We start from the raw sequence: 20457 nt of genomic DNA on the forward strand, positions 1-20457 counted from the left end.
TTGATGCATGTTACTGTCAAACTTGTTGTAATTGGTAGTTCCCTTTCAAGTACAAAATGTAACTATTTCCTCAGAGGCATTTATCCTTTAATACCGTCTAACCGGAATAGCTATATCAAAGCTGCACGCAGTGCCTTTGTCACAGTCACGCCCGCCCCCAACGGCATAAAAGACTGCTGACACAAGCATAATTTTTCCTTTCACCAACCTGAGAGAGAGATCTACGAACAGATAAGTATCATACTTATATCTGATTTATCGCTTGTGTTTTTACAAAACTTAATGCCATTAATTATGTGCTTATAGTAATTATTACTTGTACGCATTGTGCACTCAGCCATGGTTTTTCATTTAGTCCCTTAGCAGCCATGTGCCCCGCACTGGGATCGAACACCTTAAGTCGGCTACTTGTGCTCTCTCTTAAGCTGCTAGCTTCGGTTCACAGAAATACTAACGCGACTGCTGGGCTCAGCTGTCCTGCGTTAGACCAAGACGCGCACTTTGGTTAAGTTTCCCCACAGTGTCTCGTTGCCACATTAAGCTCTGCTTGCAGAATTAATGTGAAGACTGTTAGGGCTCTAGCAGTGGGCTTCCTCAGTTTTCGAGCTGTTGGTAAGCTAAGAGCATTATAGGTGGGCATCCTTATAATCGCTCCCGTGGTAACTGTAGGTCCCAGACCTGCTCCCATTCCCGCCGGTACTTTGTACAAGGAATAAGGTTACCTTTACCGATTCACTAGCAGTCACTGGGCTCAGCTGTGCTTCGGGTCTGACTGCTTGCAATCCTTCCCGCAGTGTTTCGTTGCCGCTCTGGTCTCTACTTGCAGTGCCACTGCGAAGGCTGTCAGGGCTTGGACAGCGGGCTTCCTCCAGTCTTGTCTGGTTAAGCTGTGTTTGGTTAAGCCAGAAGTTATAAAGGTGGGCATCCCTGTATATTGCTTCTTCGGTAACTGTAGGTCTCTGATCTGTCGCCGTTCTTAGTGAATGAGGTTACCGCAACGGTAGTGTACGTACTCCGTGCATCGTACCGTACCTTGTGTACCATACTGTTTGCACTGTACTGTGTGCACCGTACCGTACTGTTTGCACTGTATCATTTGTACCGTGCATTGTGCACTGTACCGTACCATGTGTACTGTACCAAGCACTGTGCAACGGGTACCATACCATGGATACTGTACTGCTTGCACCATACTGTGTGTACTGTGCACCGTACCAAGCACCATGCAGTGGGTACTGTACTGTATGTACTGTACCACTTGCGCCATACCGTGTGCACCATACCGTACCGTGTGCACCGTACTGTAAGTACCGTGTGCCGTGCAAGCACAGGATAGGGTGAGCCGTACCTGAACAGTACCGTGTGTACCGTGACCCATGTACCGTACCATTGGCACCGTATTGTGTGTACCGTGCATTGTGCACCGTACTGTGGGTACCATGCACCATGCAAGAAGTCTCGGCTGGGGCGCCGTGTGGAATGACAGGAGAGCGCAAGGAGTATGGGGAACCCCCGTGGCAGGGTCTCCATATAAATATTTTGGAGTTGCAGGCAGTGTTCCTAGCCTTGCAGATTTTTTTACAGGAGGTTTTGGTGGAGACACGTGCTTCAGAACAGACAACACTACCCTGGTGGCTTACATAAACCATCAGAGTTGCCTCAAGGTCCTCTAGTTTCCATTGGGTAGCCCGCAAGCTTTTGCTTTGGGCGCACCATCACCTCCTCTCACTGCAAGCAGTACATCTGCCAGGGGTGACGAATTGGTCAGTGGACCTCCTTCCAAGGGGAGCCCCCAGTGCCTCAGAATGGAGGTTTCACCCAGATGTGGTGAGCCTCATTTGGCAACAATTCGGGAGAGAACATGTGGACCTTTTTGCCTCCCAAGAATCAACCCATTGTCCCCTCTGGTTCTCCATAACAAGAGCGGGGACCCACTGGCAATACATGCCTTGGCACACCAGTGACCAAGGCAGCTTCTGTATGCCTTTCCGCCACTTGCCATGCTTCCGCTGTACCTGGAAAAGGTCAGGCAGGACCAGGCCAGGGTGCTATTAGTAGCCCCTTATTGGCCCAGGAGACTCTGGTTTTCAACCTTGATACAGCTCCTGAACGGCGCGACCTGTTCAGTCAGGCGCAGGGGACATTGTGGCATCCCGACCCATTGAGCCTACTGCTCTGGGTCTGGCCCCTGAACAGCAGCATTTGAGCCGTCTGGGGTTATCTAATAGGGTCATTGACACCTTACAGAATGCCAGAGCAGAGTCCACGAGTTCCCTTGTATGGGTACAGGTGGGGGCGTGTTTCAAACGTGGTGCCTGCCTAAGGGTTTCGACCCCACAACCTGTGCCATGGCAGTTATACTGCAATTTTTACAAGACCTATTTGATGAGGGGAAATCCCCCTCCACTTTTAAGGTCTATTTGGCAGCCATTTCAGCTTATCATGTTAAAATCAATTGTCACCCCAGGAGCGCATTTCCTGGCGGGGCAGTTTTTAAAGGGAGCTTGACAGCTTCAGCCGCCTATGAAGGACATTATCCCTTGCTGGAGGCTTAACATGGTGCTTGAAGCACTTATGGAGCCCCTCTTTGAGCCCTTGCATTCAGCGGAGATGAAGCATTTATCTATGAAAGTGGCTTACTTGCTTGCGATTACATCCACTAAGCGGGTGGGAGAGGTGCAAGCTTTTTCAATTGCAAAAGCCTGCTTAATTTTTGCAGAAGCCAGGGTGAAAGTTGTGCTTCGCACCAATTCTGCGTTTTTGCCAAAAACCATGTTTGGCGTTCCACATTAACCAGACAGTGGAACTTGAGGCTTTTCATCCTTTCCAGTCTGACGGAGTGGCAGCTCCATACGCTTTGTCCGGTGCAGGCACTAGCGTATTATGTGGACAGAACTCAGAGTTGGAGGCAGTCTAAGCAGTTTTTTTGTCTGTTATGGGGCTGTCCCATGAGAAAGCTCTGTCTAAACAGAGGTTGTCGAGATGGATTACAGATATGGTTAAAACTGCATATGAACAAGCTAACTTGCCCCCTCCAGAGAAGCTCACTGCCTATTCTACCAGGGGTATGGCAACTTCGTGGGCTTTGTTCCAGGGCGCATCTGCCAGGGACATTTGCGATGCAGCAGTGTGGGCTAGTCCCTATACTTTTACGTGGTCTATCGGCTGAATGTCGTGGATCCACAAAACCTTGGTTTTGGAACAAGAGTGTTAAGGGCGGCCTCGGGCTTGACCCTTGCAGCATAAACATAGAGGTGAGTTCTCCCTCAATTTTTTTAACCCTAGCTACTTGTACTGGGGATCCTCATGGTAATACACAAGGTGGTCAGTTGGTGTGCAATATTGCCTTACGACAGCTTTGGTATTTGTACCCATGAGGCAATGGTTACATTTTGTACTTTATAAGGAACGTTCCCTGAAATAGAAATGTAACCATTAACCTTCAAGGTCGCTGTGTCCATGATTGCAGCAAGTCTTGAAGTAAAAATTATGACGATGCTTGTGTCAGCAGTCTTTTATGCCCTTAGGGGTGGCGGGCATGACTGTGACACAGGCACTGTATGCAGGTTTGATATATGTATTCAGGTTTGATGGTATTAAAAGATAAATACCCATGAGGTAATGGTTACATTTCTATTTCAGAGAACCAACGTTTCTTGATTTATACAATTACTATGACTTACAGTTCTATAGATACAAGTTATGGTAGCAACACAACTCTGGAACTTGTAAATATCCTAAAAAGCTTTAAGAGGTGAAGACAAATATTACTTTTTGGATTTAAACTAGATTTGAAATGGAAGCCAGTAGAGTTGATGTGTTTTTGTCATTGTTTTCAAGCGGGCCAGTGTCCTTGTTGTAATTTGACATATGCAGCTGCAGTTTCAAAAGAGTTTGTGAATTCACAGCAGATCCAGACACTATAATTTATCACCAGAGCTGTCGTGGGGCACATAGCCAGCAAGTACATACCAGCCCTATGCTTCAAGTGACTGCTTTAAGACATATTTAAGGTTATGCAGCACTACACAGAGTCTATATTAACATACATTTTCAATGGTAATATGTGGCATTCTGGTGTCGGAAATGTAAGATTCAAAACCAAAGCAGAACAAACCTGCTTCGAAAAAAAAAAAACCCTGGATTGTATTTCACTTCACTTGCAGTGTGGGGAAGCTGTTCAAAATGCCATGACCATCTAAGCTTGTCTGGTTTCTTGTAGCTGATTGATCTCACAACTTTAACACGTTGGGTTTAAAAGGTGCTAGTGATTCAGCATCAACAACATGACTAGGTAACCCATTCCATAACCTCACACTCTATGTGTGAAGAAGAGTCGACTACCCTCTCTCTGGTCCATTTCCACTTAATTTCCAACCCGGTCCCCTGGTTCTGATTTCTGTGTTGCGCTAAAAGTATTGGTTAGAGTTAACTTTGGCAACTAATTCAATAATGCATAGTGCCCCCCCCCCCCCCCCCCCCCCTCTAATTCTTGGCTAAAATACCTGATAAGGGCTCCCAAGTGGCGCATCCAGTAAAGGCGCTCCGCGTGGAGTGCAGGATGTGCTCTATAGCCTGGAGATCATAGGTTCGAATCCAGGCTATGTCACAGCCGACCGTGACCGGGAGTCCCTAAGGGGCGGCGCACAAATGGCCGAGTGCTGCCCGGGTAGAGAGGGCTTAGGTCGGCAGGGGAATCCACGGCTCACCGCGCATCAGCGACCCCTGTGGCTGATAGGGCGCCTGTGGTTCTGCAGTGGAGCCGCCAGATCTGTGTTGCCCTCCGGCACTATAGGTCTGGTGGCATCGATGTGGATCCGCAGTGCGAAAAATGACAGCTTGGCAGGGACACATTTCGGAGGACGCGTGCTCCAGCCGCTGTTTCCCGAGTCGGCGGGGGGGTTGCGAGCGGTGAGCCGAGGATACAGATAATAACAATTGGACATACTAAATTGTGGAGAATACCATGGTAAAAAATTGGTGACGACTAAATTAAAAAATAAATAAATAAATAAATAAATAAATAAATAAATAAATAAAATTCCTTGATAATTCATGGCTCAGTTTTTTATAGACTTAGCTGAGCCCTGTCTGTTCCCTTCCTACTCACTGCTGCGTATGTGCAAATGCTTTACATTTTCAAAAAAAATGTCATCTATGTATACAGTTGAATTTATCGGAATTGTAATTTGATTATCTATTCCAAGTCACGTAAATACAAAAAAGTAGAAGAGTGTCATTTTCAGAAAAAAAATTCAAATTCAGTTTTCCAAATACATTTGTTTTCTGAAAGTTTGATCTTGTGTAACTGTAGTGATTGGGATTCTTTCAGAGTCGACTCACAAATTAGTACTACTTGAAACCGGATGAGCCTCGTCTCACCCTGTGTAGTTTGTAACTTTTCTTACCTGGTCATGAAATGGCACTATCAACAAGTGCTGTATTGGGTGGTGGTTTTGTACAGCTTGTTAACACAAAGTATTATTCTCATGGTTTTCAGGCAAAATGTGAATTCCATATGCATGTCACACTTGTATCTGTCTATTATTTTGATGAAACTTGGTAGGCACCTATCTGTATGTCACCATTATATTTTTACATCTGTCTACACAGTCACATTTCTGTACATATGTATTTCTTACTTCCTGGCATTCCTGTTCATATATATTTAAATTCAAACCATCTGTGTTTCTTTTAATTGCAGGATTCTTCCCAGGAAGGTGTAATAACTCGTGATATCCATCGTACATTTCCTGCACATGATTACTTCAAAGGTACAGGCGGAGATGGGCAAGACTCACTGTACAAAATCTGTAAGGTAAGCAAAATGCTGTTGAGAAAAATGGTTTTGGGAAGCAGTCAATGAGGCAAACAGAATTGTTGGGTATATAGACAAGAGTACAAATCCAAGGAGGTTATGATGAGGTTGTATAATGCACAGGTGAAACCTGTGTCCAATTCCGGTCACCACAAAAGGGACATTGTAGCCCTGGAGGGAGTCCAAAGAAGAGCAACCAGACTAATCCCAGGGCTATGAAGATAGACTGAAAAAAACTGAACCGCTTTAGCCTAGAACAAAGAAAAATTAGGGGGGACATGACTGAAGTCTTTAAAATATTAAAAGGCGTTAACCCTAACCAATACTTAGCGCAGTATATAAACAAGGATCAGAGGACACAGTTAGAAATTAAGTGGAGATAGACTTAGGACAGAGGGAAGGAATGGGCTGCCTACCTAGTCATAGTTATGTTTTTGAGACAGAATCACTTGGATGCTTTAAGACCGAACTTGATCAATCAGCTACTAGGAACTGGACGAGCTTTGATGGGCTGAATACATTTTCTTATGTTTTTATCTTACAATGTTCGCCCCTTGAGATCTGTTCCATGAAGATATCAACCAAAAATTCAGAAGGTTGTGGGCATAGTATGCAAATCTGGCATTTAATAATTTTACCTTCAGGAATGCATGTCCACAGACCTTTGTATTTCACAGGAGTTAAAAACAATGTGACACCTGACCCAGCATAGCCTGATGTAGAGCAATTTGTCAAATAATTCTGTCTTTAAGAAGGACACAGTCCCGATGGCTGTTCACCTTTTTGTTATCGGAACAGGTTGTTAATTACAGCTGTTTCTCGAGCATGTGTGAAGTGGCTCAGGACCTGTGGTGAGCTGGAGGGGGAAATCCACAGCTTGAGAGGTGATATGTCCCATTATGTGAGGTTTATTACTCCCTCTAAAACAATCCACTGGGGATGTTTTATTCATAAGGGCTGGGTGGGGAGGGTTATGCCTATTCTGTCTTTATTAGTTGTGCTACAGTTTTCAAATGAAAGAAAAATATATTTTGTAAAGACATGGATTACCATCATTGATCACACCGTGTAACATTTTTTTTTTTTTTTTTGGTTCCTGGGTAGTAAGTGTTATTTCCTAATTGCTTATGCCTCAAAAGTATAGAAAATGGCTATTATTCCCCACAGACTTTGCTTTTGTGACCAGGACAGTGATATTTTGAAATTTACCTATTTTCCAGAACATTCCAGATAGATTCAGTGCTGAGTAAACTTGGAGTAACTTCTAAAACTTTCTAGAACTTTCCAGTAATATAAATAGTAGTATAAATACAGGGGCCTTAAGTCCACCAGTTCAGTTTAGTTCCAGCTGCCTAAGTGGATACATATCTGCATTTTTCTGAGATGGCATCAAGAGGCTGCAAGCATCCGGCAGACGCATTTTGCTATGTCTGCGGCCAATTTATCAAGACAAGAGCAATAAAGTACTCCGTGGAAGCATCTGCTAAGATGTGTGAGGCCTACAAGGCATATTTCGGCATGCCTGTCGGGGATCAAGACAAACCCTGGGCACCTCATTTCACCTGCGAGCACTGCAAAAAAACTCTGGAAGGTAAGATGGACAATTGTTGCTCAGAATTTTATGTTATAAAATTTGTTAATTTTTAAAATTGTAAAAGTTTTTAATTTTAAAATGTTTTACAATTTTCAATATTATTGAAAAAATCTATCATATATGAAAAATGTTGCGAGAATCTCTTACACATTAGTCATGGATGAAATAAATGTATTTTTGTAGGATGGTACAGAGGGGAAAAGAGAGCCATGAAGTTCGCTATCCCAAGAATTTGGCGGGAACCCACTGACCACTCAAGCAACTGCTACTTCTGCATGGTGGACCCTTCCAAACGACGGACTGGCAAGAATGCACCTGCTATCACGTATCCGGACCTTCCTTCATCCATCGCCCCGGTGCCACACTGCCATGAGCTCCCCGTACCCACTCCTCCGGAGAGCCGCCGTCTTTAGAAGAGAGCAGCAAGTCAGAGAGCGAGGAAGACATTGTAGATCCAGATGACAATTTCAGAGGTGGAGCTGAGGAGAGAAACCCATACTACCCCAACCAAAAAGACCTCAACGACTTGATTAGAGATCTTGGTCTCACCAAGTCCAATGCCGAGCTTTTGACGTCTAGGCTCAAGCAGTGGAACTTGTTGGATGAAAGTGTGCAAGTCGCAGATCAGAGGAAGTGTCACCAACCTTTTTCCAGCTTCTTCACCCGTCAAGATGGGCTCTGCTTCTGCCACAATGTGACCAGTCTGTTCGAGGCAATCAGAATCGCCTGTAACCAGAATGAGTGGTGCCTCTTCATTGACAGCTCATCCAGGAGCCTCAAAGCCGTGCTGCTCACGTACGTAACAAGTACCCGTCTCTTCCCCTGGCTCACTCGGTGCACCTCAAAGAGGATTACAACAGCATCAAGACCTTGCTGGACGCCTTGAAGTATGATGAGTATGGCTGGGAGGTCATAGGAGACTTCAGAATGGTGGCATTCCTGATGGGTCTCCAAGGCGGTTTTATCAAGTTTCCCTGCTATCTTTGCCTTTGGGACAGCAGGGACACCAAGGCTCTCTACCACAGGTGGGACTGGCCACAGCGGACCGAGTTCTCTGTGGGGAGGAACAACGTCAAGTGGGAGCCACTGGTGGACCCCCGGAAGGTGCTGATGCCACCACTGCACATCAAATTGGGCCTTATGAAACAATTTGTCAGAGCTCTAGATAAGGAGTCGGCAGCCTTCAAGTACCTTCAAGATTTCTTCCCTAAGCTGTCTGAGGCAAAGGTCAAAGCCGGTGTCTTCGTCGGACCACAGATAAAGAAGATCCTGGAGTGCAATGAATTCCCCAAGAAGCTCACTAGTAAGGAGAAAGTGGCTTGGAACAGCTTTGTCGCAGTGGTTCGGGGCTTCCTGGGCAATCACAAGGCCGAAAACTATGTGGAGCTGGTTGAGACTCTGGTGAAGAACTACGGCACAATGGGCTGTAGGATATCCCTCAAAGTCCATATCCTTGATGCTCATCTTGATAAATTCAAGGAGAACATGGGAGCGTACTCAGAGGAGCAAGGCGAGCGTTTCCACCAGGATATACTGGACTTTGAACGCCGCTACCAAGGACGGTATAACGAGAACATGATGGGAGACTACATTTGGGGGCTGATTCGTGAAAGTGATTTACAGTATAATCGTAAATCTTGAAAAACTACTCACTTCTAAATCTTTTGTTGTCATTTTTGTATTACTTTAGTATAAATACATGTTAATTTGGATTCATATGTTGTTTTTTCTGACTTTATGTGAACGAAAAGACACAAATTCGCCCGTTTTCTCATTGGAAATAGGTCCATTTCAAAATATCACTGTCCTGGTGTGGCAATGTGCCCCGCCCCTGTGTGCATATTATGTGTTGTATGTTGCGTGCGTGTGTAAATGTTGGTGTATAGTCATTGGTACACGGGATATAAACGGGTCTGTGTTTCACGTGTGATTTAAAAAGGTAGATTTATATTTAGGCACGAGGAGGGCACAAATCACTTCACGTGCTGGTTAAATGTAATATGTGAGCACGGGGTTGCACGTAATGAATTCACGTGCTGGGATTCAAGTGAATAATTAATTAGTAATTGAATCCCAGCACAACAGTATATATAGATGCACGTTCTTTCAATCAGGGTTGGGTGTTCGGTGAGTGGAGAACGGGATTGGAGACGGAGGTAATTGTGAATATATAAAAGTGAATAGTTAAGAGTTTTCACTCACCGTGTTTGTTCGTCTGTCTGTTTAAGTGTTTAGTACGTTTGCAAGTTGTTTGTCTATTTATTTTGGCGCAAGTGCCGTGTCCTGTGTTTTGTCTGTTCCAACCTTTTATTTTCTGTGCTGTTTATTAAATGCTGAGCGAAAGCATTCGCTTAGCTTCACCAAACCACACCTCTCTGTCTTTTATTTCCTGGCTCTGGTCTGATGCCACCCACTCCGGCCGTCTTTGTGACACGTGGTGTCCTGCTTGGGATCTACAGCGCCTCCAGGACTCAGGCCAGAGCAGGAACCGCATATTTGGATTAAAAAAAACAAAAAAAACCACAAAAAAAAAAAAAAAGGCAGAAGACGCCATCAAACTGCGGGACTGGATTCTGGAAAATGCTGGGCTGGAGGCCCAGTCTATACCAGTAGCCGTCCGGTTCCTGCGGTTGATGGACAGCGAGCGATGGGAGGCGTATGAGAGGGAACAGACCGTAAGCACCTAGGAGGAAGGTGTGGAGTTGGTCCTCAGCTACCTGGAGGCGGTCATAACTACAACAGCCCAGGTAGCAGGTCCACCAGCAGAGGAAGAATGCCTGCTGTCCCCGTCTCCACCAGCAGAGGAAGAATGCCTGCTGGTTTTGCCTCCACAGCCCAAGCGGGAGGAGCCAGAGCGTCCACAGCCCGAGCGGGAGGAGCCAGAGCGTCCACAGCCCAAGCGGGAGGAGCCTGAGCGTCCACAGCCCAAGCGGGAGGAGCCTGAGCGTCCACAGCCCAAGTGGGAGGAGCCCGAACGTCCTACGCCTGAGTGGGAGGAGCCCGAATGTCCTAAGCCTGAGTGGGGGGAGCCCGAACGTCCACAGCCCAAGAGGGGGGAGTCGGTGCGTCCACAGCCCAAGAGGGGGGAGTCGGTGCGTCCACAGCCCAAAAGGGAGGAGTCGGTGCGTCCACACCCCAAAAGGGAGGAGTCGTGCATCCACAGCCCAAAAGGGAGGAGTCGGTGCGTCCACAGCCCGAAGAGAGGGAAGTCGGGGCTTCCACAGCCCTAGGACCCAAGCTGCCAGCAGAGGGAGAATACCTGCTGGTTCCACCTCCACCAGCAGAAGAACAATGCCTGCTGTCCCCATCTACACCAGCAGAGGAAGCATGCCTGTTGGTTCACCTGCTGCTGCCATCCCGAGAGCTAAAGGGGGAGGAGCCATCGCTGCCGTCCCAAGAGCCAGAAGGGGAGGAGTTACAGGCTCAACCCCCTGAATTTTTCTGGGGGGGAGAAGGGCAGGATGCTGGTGTCCCCCAGCAGCCTCTATTTATGCTGCTGAAGGGAGCACGGCGCACACCAGCCCAGCCGCCACAGCAGAGGGAGCCAGCACCGCCACAGCCTCCCTCTGAGTGGCCAGCATCAGCCCCATGGCCTCTGCCTCCACCGCAAGGAGCAGAGTAGCAGGAGCTGCCTCTGCCTCCGCCACCACCACCGCTTCCTCCACTAGGAGCAGAGGAGCAGGAGCTGCCTCTGCCACTTCCAGAAGCAGAGGAGCAGAAGCTGCCTCTGCCTCCGCCACTGCCAGAAGCAGAACAGCAGGAGCTGTCTCTGCTTCCCGTACCTCCACCACAGGGAGTACGGTGGCCGGAGCCCCAGAAAGGGGAGCTGTCGGCCACGAAGAAGGGGGAGGAGGTCTGGAGACCACCAACCCCAGCAGCAGTTTCGCTGCCGGAGATCGTGGGGGAGGTCCGGAGACCTGCTCCCACTGCAGCAGTTTCGTTGCCGGAGATCGTGGGGGAGGTCCGGAGACCTGCTCCCACTGCAGCAGTTTCGCTGCCGGAGATCGTGGGAGGGGTTCCGGAGACCTGCTCCCATGGCAGCACTTGTGCTGCAGAAGATACTGTGGCCGGAGCCCCGGAAGAGGGAGCTGCCGGCTACGAAGAAGAGGGGAGGTCAGGAGACCATTCCCCAAGCAGCCTTTCCGCTGCCAGGACTGCCCCGGCTGAAGGAGTCAGTCTGGGAGCTGTCAGCACGTTTGCTGACAGCATGGCCAGCCATGGGCCCACTGAAGCCTCCCTTCCCAGCCCGAGACTTTGTCCTGGACTGCTGGATTTTTAAGGGGGGAGGTGGCCGTTGAGGCCATGTGTGCTTTGCACAGGGGGGGGTATATGTGGCAATGTGCCCTGCCCCTGTGTGCATATTATGTGTTGTATGTTGCATGCGTGTGTAAATGTTGGTGTATAGTCATTGGTACACGGGATATAAACGGGTCTGTGTTTCACGTGTGATTTAAAAAGGTAGATTTATATTTAGGCACGAGGAGGGCACAAATCACTTCACGTGCTGGTTAAATGTAATATGTGAGCACGGGGTTGCACGTAATGAATTCACGTGCTGGGATTCAAGTGAATAATTAATTAGTAATTGAATCCCAGCACAACAGTATATATAGATGCACGTTCTTTCAATCAGGGTTGGGTGTTCGGTGAGTGGAGAACGGGATTGGAGACGGAGGTAATTGTGAATATATAAAAGTGAATAGTTAAGAGTTTTCACTCACCGTGTTTGTTCGTCTGTCTGTTTAAGTGTTTAGTACGTTTGCAAGTTGTTTGTCTATTTATTTTGGCGCAAGTGCCGTGTCCTGTGTTTTGTCTGTTCCAACCTTTTATTTTCTGTGCTGTTTATTAAATGCTGAGCGAAAGCATTCGCTTAGCTTCACCAAACCACACCTCTCTGTCTTTTATTTCCTGGCTCTGGTCTGATGCCACCCACTCCGGCCGTCTTTGTGACACGTGGTGTCCTGCTTGGGATCTACAGCGCCTCCAGGACTCAGGCCAGAGCAGGAACCGCATATTTGGATTAAAAAAAACAAAAAAAACCACAAAAAAAAAAAAAAAGGCAGAAGACGCCATCAAACTGCGGGACTGGATTCTGGAAAATGCTGGGCTGGAGGCCCAGTCTATACCAGTAGCCGTCCGGTTCCTGCGGTTGATGGACAGCGAGCGATGGGAGGCGTATGAGAGGGAACAGACCGTAAGCACCTAGGAGGAAGGTGTGGAGTTGGTCCTCAGCTACCTGGAGGCGGTCATAACTACAACAGCCCAGGTAGCAGGTCCACCAGCAGAGGAAGAATGCCTGCTGTCCCCGTCTCCACCAGCAGAGGAAGAATGCCTGCTGGTTTTGCCTCCACAGCCCAAGCGGGAGGAGCCAGAGCGTCCACAGCCCGAGCGGGAGGAGCCAGAGCGTCCACAGCCCAAGCGGGAGGAGCCTGAGCGTCCACAGCCCAAGCGGGAGGAGCCTGAGCGTCCACAGCCCAAGTGGGAGGAGCCCGAACGTCCTACGCCTGAGTGGGAGGAGCCCGAATGTCCTAAGCCTGAGTGGGGGGAGCCCGAACGTCCACAGCCCAAGAGGGGGGAGTCGGTGCGTCCACAGCCCAAGAGGGGGGAGTCGGTGCGTCCACAGCCCAAAAGGGAGGAGTCGGTGCGTCCACACCCCAAAAGGGAGGAGTCGTGCATCCACAGCCCAAAAGGGAGGAGTCGGTGCGTCCACAGCCCGAAGAGAGGGAAGTCGGGGCTTCCACAGCCCTAGGACCCAAGCTGCCAGCAGAGGGAGAATACCTGCTGGTTCCACCTCCACCAGCAGAAGAACAATGCCTGCTGTCCCCATCTACACCAGCAGAGGAAGCATGCCTGTTGGTTCACCTGCTGCTGCCATCCCGAGAGCTAAAGGGGGAGGAGCCATCGCTGCCGTCCCAAGAGCCAGAAGGGGAGGAGTTACAGGCTCAACCCCCTGAATTTTTCTGGGGGGGAGAAGGGCAGGATGCTGGTGTCCCCCAGCAGCCTCTATTTATGCTGCTGAAGGGAGCACGGCGCACACCAGCCCAGCCGCCACAGCAGAGGGAGCCAGCACCGCCACAGCCTCCCTCTGAGTGGCCAGCATCAGCCCCATGGCCTCTGCCTCCACCGCAGAGTAGCAGGAGCTGCCTCTGCCTCTGCCACCACCACCGCTTCCTCCACTAGGAGCAGAGGAGCAGGAGCTGCCTCTGCCACTTCCAGAAGCAGAGGAGCAGGAGCTGCCTCTGCCTCCGCCACTGCCAGAAGCAGAACAGCAGGAGCTGTCTCTGCTTCCCGTACCTCCACCACAGGGAGTACGGTGGCCGGAGCCCCAGAAAGGGGAGCTGTCGGCCACGAAGAAGGGGGAGGAGGTCTGGAGACCACCAACCCCAGCAGCAGTTTCGCTGCCGGAGATCGTGGGGGAGGTCCGGAGACCTGCTCCCACTGCAGCAGTTTCGTTGCCGGAGATCGTGGGGGAGGTCCGGAGACCTGCTCCCACTGCAGCAGTTTCGCTGCCGGAGATCGTGGGAGGGGTTCCGGAGACCTGCTCCCATGGCAGCACTTGTGCTGCAGAAGATACTGTGGCCGGAGCCCCGGAAGAGGGAGCTGCCGGCTACGAAGAAGAGGGGAGGTCAGGAGACCATTCCCCAAGCAGCCTTTCCGCTGCCAGGACTGCCCCGGCTGAAGGAGTCAGTCTGGGAGCTGTCAGCACGTTTGCTGACAGCATGGCCAGCCATGGGCCCACTGAAGCCTCCCTTCCCAGCCCGAGACTTTGTCCTGGACTGCTGGATTTTTAAGGGGGGAGGTGGCCGTTGAGGCCATGTGTGCTTTGCACAGGGGGGGGGTATATGTGGCAATGTGCCCTGCCCCTGTGTGCATATTATGTGTTGTATGTTGCATGCGTGTGTAAATGTTGGTGTATAGTCATTGGTACACGGGATATAAACGGGTCTGTGTTTCACGTGTGATTTAAAAAGGTAGATTTATATTTAGGCACGAGGAGGGCACAAATCACTTCACGTGCTGGTTAAATGTAATATGTGAGCACGGGGTTGCACGTAATGAATTCACGTGCTGGGATTCAAGTGAATAATTAATTAGTAATTGAATCCCAGCACAACAGTATATATAGATGCACGTTCTTTCACTCAGGGTTGGGTGTTCGGTGAGTGGAGAATGGGATTGGAGACGGAGGTAATTGTGAATATATAAAAGTGAATAGTTTTCACTCACCGTGTTTGTTCGTCTGTCTGTTTAAGTGTTTAGTACGTTTTGTTTGTCTATTTATTTTGGCGCAAGTGCCATGTCCTGTGTTTTGTCTGTTCCAACCTTTTATTTTCTGTGCTGTTTATTAAATGCTGAGCGAAAGCATTCGCTCAGCTTCACCAAACCACACCTCTCTGTCTGTTTATTTCCTGGCTCTGGTCTGACGCCACCCACTCCGGCCGTCTTTGTGACACCTGGTCACAAAAGCAAAGTTTGTGGGGAATAATAGCCATTTTCTTAACTTTTGAGGCATAAGCAATTAGGAAATAACACTTACTACCCAGGAACAAAAATTGTGTTACATAGTGTCATATATAATGCACAGCAGGGAAAGTTAAAGAGTAATACTTAGTTGGATCAATCATTCTTTAAACTGTGTTTATATGTGCTATATGATCAGTGTATCCGTTAAGCATAAACTGTACGGTTGTTATAAAAAGTATTTTTCTCAAACATAAAGCCCTGACTGTAACGTCAGCTTTTGCAGAGAACTACATGAACTCCTGTAGGTTGTGACTTCTGATACACATAGAATCTGTGGCTTTTGTATAAGAAAATACAACACACACTCATTTACACATTTTGGAAGCATTGATTCTTTTATATTTTTACAAAAACACAGACTTCGTTAAAAGTACAGAGATGCCAACTGCTACGATTTGTCTGTAGCAGCTACTATTTGAGATTTTGCTTCGACACTACGTCGAATGGGTATAATACTACAGTATTTATACAATAAATACTCCTGAACGTTTATGAAATATTATTTCAATACCATGTGTGTGTTTTCATGTTTCATTTTTTTTAATGAATTAACGGTTCTTAAATAATACGGTTTCTCAATGACAGTTTATTGTGGCATTTTAACTGACATACTAAAAGCTATGGGCCGGGTAGCTTAGTAACCAGTTTAGGGCTGCTTCAGAAACAGCTGCGCAAATGTCGCCTTGCTTCTCATAATCAATCGCACATTTACTTGGTTGCTTTTTAGTAAGGCTGGGATGAAGTCACAGTGGTCAAGGGTGTCACAGACTCTGTGATTTTAGTAGAGAACATTGAACTTTACTAACATAACTTGAAATTCCATGTTAACCAAAAAAAAAAAAAAAAAAAAAATCAAACGCTTTTTTAATGTTTAGCTAATGATGTTGAACTAGCTTGGTTGCCTTACTTTGCAATGTAGCCGTTCACAGCGCTAAAAAAATCAAATGTACGACATGCTGTATCAGAATAATATGTAAAAAAACAAACCAACAAGTAAAATAACTGCAAACTGAACCACAGCAGAAACAACAGATGCTTCAGACGTTATTTTTGAAAGGTATGTGAAACCTACAGTTTTTGTTTGCTGTCCTGTAGAAACCCCACCAAATGTTATGTAAAATGAACATTTTTGTTTATAGTTGTGTATGCTGTGAAGCTTATCGATTTTACAGGATTAAAACTTGAACATGATGTTGCGAAAACCATAATAAATAAATAAATATTTCGATTAGTTTTCCCTTTTTCCTACTTTTATAGACAGACTAATTTTATGTTTATGTAGGTATTATATTGTATAAAAAAACAAACAAAATAAACATAGTTGAATTTTCATCCCCGTGACTTCACACACCATTTCCCCCTTCCTCCATGATTTTGAACACATTTACCGTGACTGCTCCATGATTTTTAGTACAAATTTCCATGATAAAATCCCAGACTTACTTATGAGTTATTAAAATAGGAACCACAAATCAAACAAAAAATGTCACTCTCCTCCATCTAAAAGATCGAGGTTGGCTTGTCAGAAATATGGAGAGGAATTTACCACAGAATGGGCATGCATTAAAAGAATTGAGTTTCTCAATCTCACATCTGCTGTGAATACTGCCGGACAGACTTTGAAACATGGTGGGCGTCATGACTGTATCACTCCCATAGGTACAAAGAAACACCAGCAATAAATAAAATCTGACACTCCCCATTACTGTATGTTTGTGCAAATGGGTTCTGAGGTTTAACTCACTAAATAAATAATTAATTAATTATTGGATACTACACAGCATGTTGTGTTTTAATAGTTGCAAAGTAGTAAAAATGTAAATAAAAAACATTATGTTAACTCTTTCTTGATGTGTTGTTATTTTGATAGTTATTTTTATAAAGTTTTGAGGTTGAATATTTCAGTCTAGGTTTGATAGCGCTTATGAGATCCTAAAACACTCTTCATTATTAATATTTAAATCCAGAATAAATAGAATTCCAAATTAAGAAATATATATCTAAATGCTGTGTATTTACAATTACCAAAATGATAGATTGAACAAGGCAGCAGTGTGGAGTAGTGGTTAGGGCTCTGGACTCTTGACCGGAGGGTTGTGGGTTCAATCCCCAGTGGGGGACACTGCTGTTGTACCCTTGAGCAAGGTACTTTACCTAGATTGCTCCAGTAAAAACCCAACTGTATAAATGGGTAATTGTATGTAAAAATAATGTGATATCTGTATAATGTGAAATAATGTATAATGTGATATCTTGTAACAATTGTAAGTCGCCCTGGATAAGGGCGTCTGCTAAGAAATAAATAATAATAATAATAACAAAAATTAGGTAATTGGCTTGCCAAAGTCTAAAACCTTTTAATGTTTAGGGGCTAGCAGCCACTGGCCTTGAAAAAAAAAATTCCACCTCACTTCGCTCGGCACATATTTTCTTCTTTCAGAAGTTGGCATCTCTGAAAGTAGCATGCAGCCATGGTCTACTTTTATTTAACACTGTTGTAACGCAATGGGTAAATTCTCATCCCCTACACCCAATGCTTTGAAACAAGCTCAGGTAACAAATAAAACAAGTTTGATAGTCTAGCCCACAATTTACATTAGAATGCATCACAAAACAATTAGGTCACGCGGAAATTAGGTGATTCTATTGTGCTCTTGACAGTGTCTTGCAACAAATGTAAGATTATTTAAATACTGAATGATGATGGTGCCTGTGCCTGCACATAGTAGACTGTGTCTCTCTCTCCTTGTTCCCAGTCTTTTTTATGTTTTTGACCTTCAATTTGCATACTAATAACGTCTCTGCTTCATGTGCTTTTTTATTCATATGGGGATGTGTTTTTATGTCTTTTCCTTCCTCCTGGAGAACATTTGTAAAAAGGTCAGCTTACGGAGCGCCAATAGTGTCAGTCCTCATTGTGATTTAGGGAGTCTGTCTGTAACATTCCCAATTACTTTTTTGAGGCAGCTTTTTATATTACTAGATCCAGTCATCAGCAGGGACAATTATCAAATAAATCCAGTCTTATTATAAAAATTATTATAATGTCAAATAATGGGTGTTTGGTTGTAGTGTATTCTGTGTTTCTAGGGTTGTTTTTTGTGTTCTCATTAGATACCCGACCCAGAAGGCTAGTTGGTTAATCCATCCTTTCAAGTCTTTCATTAATAGAGGCCTGCGTTCCAATTGGTCACATAAGTTAAATGAGTTGTCTCAGGATACACAATGTTTCTAAGTAGGTAACGCAAAAGCAATCAGTATAAAAGGGAAGACCAACACAGATGGACGGTCTTTATACACAAATTGATTATTTGACCCACAAAGAACTATTGGGCCTTATTTTCAAAGCATTTCCACTAATCTTTAATTAACTCCAATTTTTTGAAAGGGAAAAAAATCATGTTAATGATACAAAATGAGAAACAAAATATCTTGAGACTGTTTAAGAGAACTTGAAATATAGAACTTAGCTGTTTGGTTCTAGTTTTGTAAAATTAACAGGTGTTTTAACACTTTGCGTGGAGACTGGAGTAAATGCTTTGAAAATATGTCCCATTGAGTTTTCTGTTTGTACCGTGCCTAATTACTCAGTATGCTAGATTTAATTGGCTAATTTGTTTTGTTTTAGGGATTAAACATTGCTGTCCTGTGGGGAGCTCTAAATTCAAAGCGCTTTTACAAACTGGCCATTGGCATACAAAAAATAAGTTGGTCTAATCCACATGCAAAATACTGTAAAGACATAAATATTTGCGACCCATTAAATCATACCCATAAAACCTATTTTGCTCTAGAAATGTTGGCGACCTGTTGTATTGTATGTATTGTTAGTGGAATTTGATGTTCGTGCCAAAAATGTTTGCGTTTTTTTTTTTTCATATGCGAAGAAATGTATGGATTTACTGAAATTAACAGAGAGGTTTGTGTGAATACTCACAATTTAGGACAGAAGGTGAACTGATGGGAAAAGGGGTGTCAGTGTTGTATTATCTTAGTTTGAAATATCAACCATTGCAGCTAGTGTGTAAAGGCAGCTGTCAACTAAAGATTGTCATACTTTATTAAAACTGTTCCACTCGGACAAGTTCTTATTGATTTGACTGAAGTGGAAATCCTGGGTTTGATAATGAGAAAAATGAAAGTGCTGATCAGTGTGGGTCAATGTTAATAAGGATTTCGATTAGGTCAGTAAGCAAGCAGAAAGAGAAAACAAAATATCATAGTGCTGGGCCTGGACACTAGAAAAAACAGAACAGTTGGCAAAAACCTGTTGTTGAAGATATTTATAGCTGTCACTTAGTTTGCCACACCAGACCCATGCAAGCTTTGACGCTGTCCCTGTTAAGTCACTTTCTCGTGGCACATAAGCATGTCTCTCGATGTGTGGATGAAAGGGAGAGCATTAAAAATGCATGAGTCATTTTAAATCATCACCCACTGTGACAGTATCATATCACACTGTAGTGTATGTTTAATGAATGAGATAATAAAAAAATGTACCAGCACAGCACTTTGGGGACAAACTAGTTTGTCTCTTAATGTTCTATCTATACTAGGCTTGCAGGGAAAGTCGCTGGTAGATATAGGTTATTCGGGTACATGAGGAAAATATGTGGTCTGCCGTTGCTCATTAATCAAAAAGTGACTACACCTTTTAAAGGAGTAAAAACAATCTCAAAAGTTACCAGTCAAAAGTACCAGTTATTTTTTGCTTTGATACCCTGTGGCAATGTGCCCCGCCCCTGTGTGCATTTGTGTGTTATATGTTGTATGTTGTGTGCGTGTGTTAATGTTGGTGTATAGAGATTGGTACACGGGATATAAACGGGTCTGTGTTTCACGTGTATTTATTATTATTATTATTATTTATTATTATTTATTTCTTAGCAGACGTCCTTGTCCAGGGCGACTTACAATCGTAAGCAAAAACATTTCAAGCGTTACAATACAAGTAATACAATAAGAGCAAGAAATACAATAACTTTTGTTCAAGTAAAGTACAAGTTTGACAAACCACAATTCAATAATACAGCAGGTAATAGTGATAGTTACATCAGGATATGATTAAATAGTGATAGTTACATCAGGATGTGATTAAATACAAAGTACTACAGGTTAACACTTGGCAGATTACAGTATTCTGAAGTACAGGATTAAATGCAGATTTAAAAATGTAGATTTGTATTTAGGCACGAGGAGGGCACAAATCACTTCACGTGCTGGTTAAATGTAATATGTGAGCACGGGGTTGCACAGAATTAATTCACGTGCTGGGATTCAAGTGAATAATTAATTAGTAATTGAATCCCAGCACAACAGTATATATAGATGCACATTTCTTTCACTCGGGGTTGGGTGTTTGAGAGTGGAGAACGGGTGAGAGAGAAGGGGAAAGTAAATATAAGTGAATAATAAGTGTTGGTAGTACTCACCGTGTTTGTTTGTCTCTCCGTGCACCGTTTGTTAAGTGTTTAGTACGTTTTGTTTGTCTCTTTATTTTGGCGTGAAGTGCTGTGTCCTG

At 45.1% G+C, this 20457-nt stretch overlaps 1 protein-coding gene across 3 annotated transcripts in view; it reads left to right on the forward strand.

Moving 5' to 3' along the window:
- Positions 1-20457, forward strand: part of rabgap1l (RAB GTPase activating protein 1-like) — a 358860-nt gene that overhangs the window by 206918 nt on the left and 131485 nt on the right. For all 3 annotated transcript variants that reach the window (XM_059031914.1, XM_034016161.3, XM_059031912.1), the window contains exon 14: positions 5705-5818. In XM_059031914.1, coding sequence (XP_058887897.1) covers positions 5705-5818 — 114 coding nt within the window. The remainder of the gene's footprint in view (positions 1-5704; positions 5819-20457) is intronic.

The sequence above is a fragment of the Acipenser ruthenus genome, chromosome 10 (assembly GCF_902713425.1).
Source record: "Acipenser ruthenus chromosome 10, fAciRut3.2 maternal haplotype, whole genome shotgun sequence".
Taxonomy (NCBI): Eukaryota; Metazoa; Chordata; class Actinopteri; order Acipenseriformes; family Acipenseridae; genus Acipenser; species Acipenser ruthenus.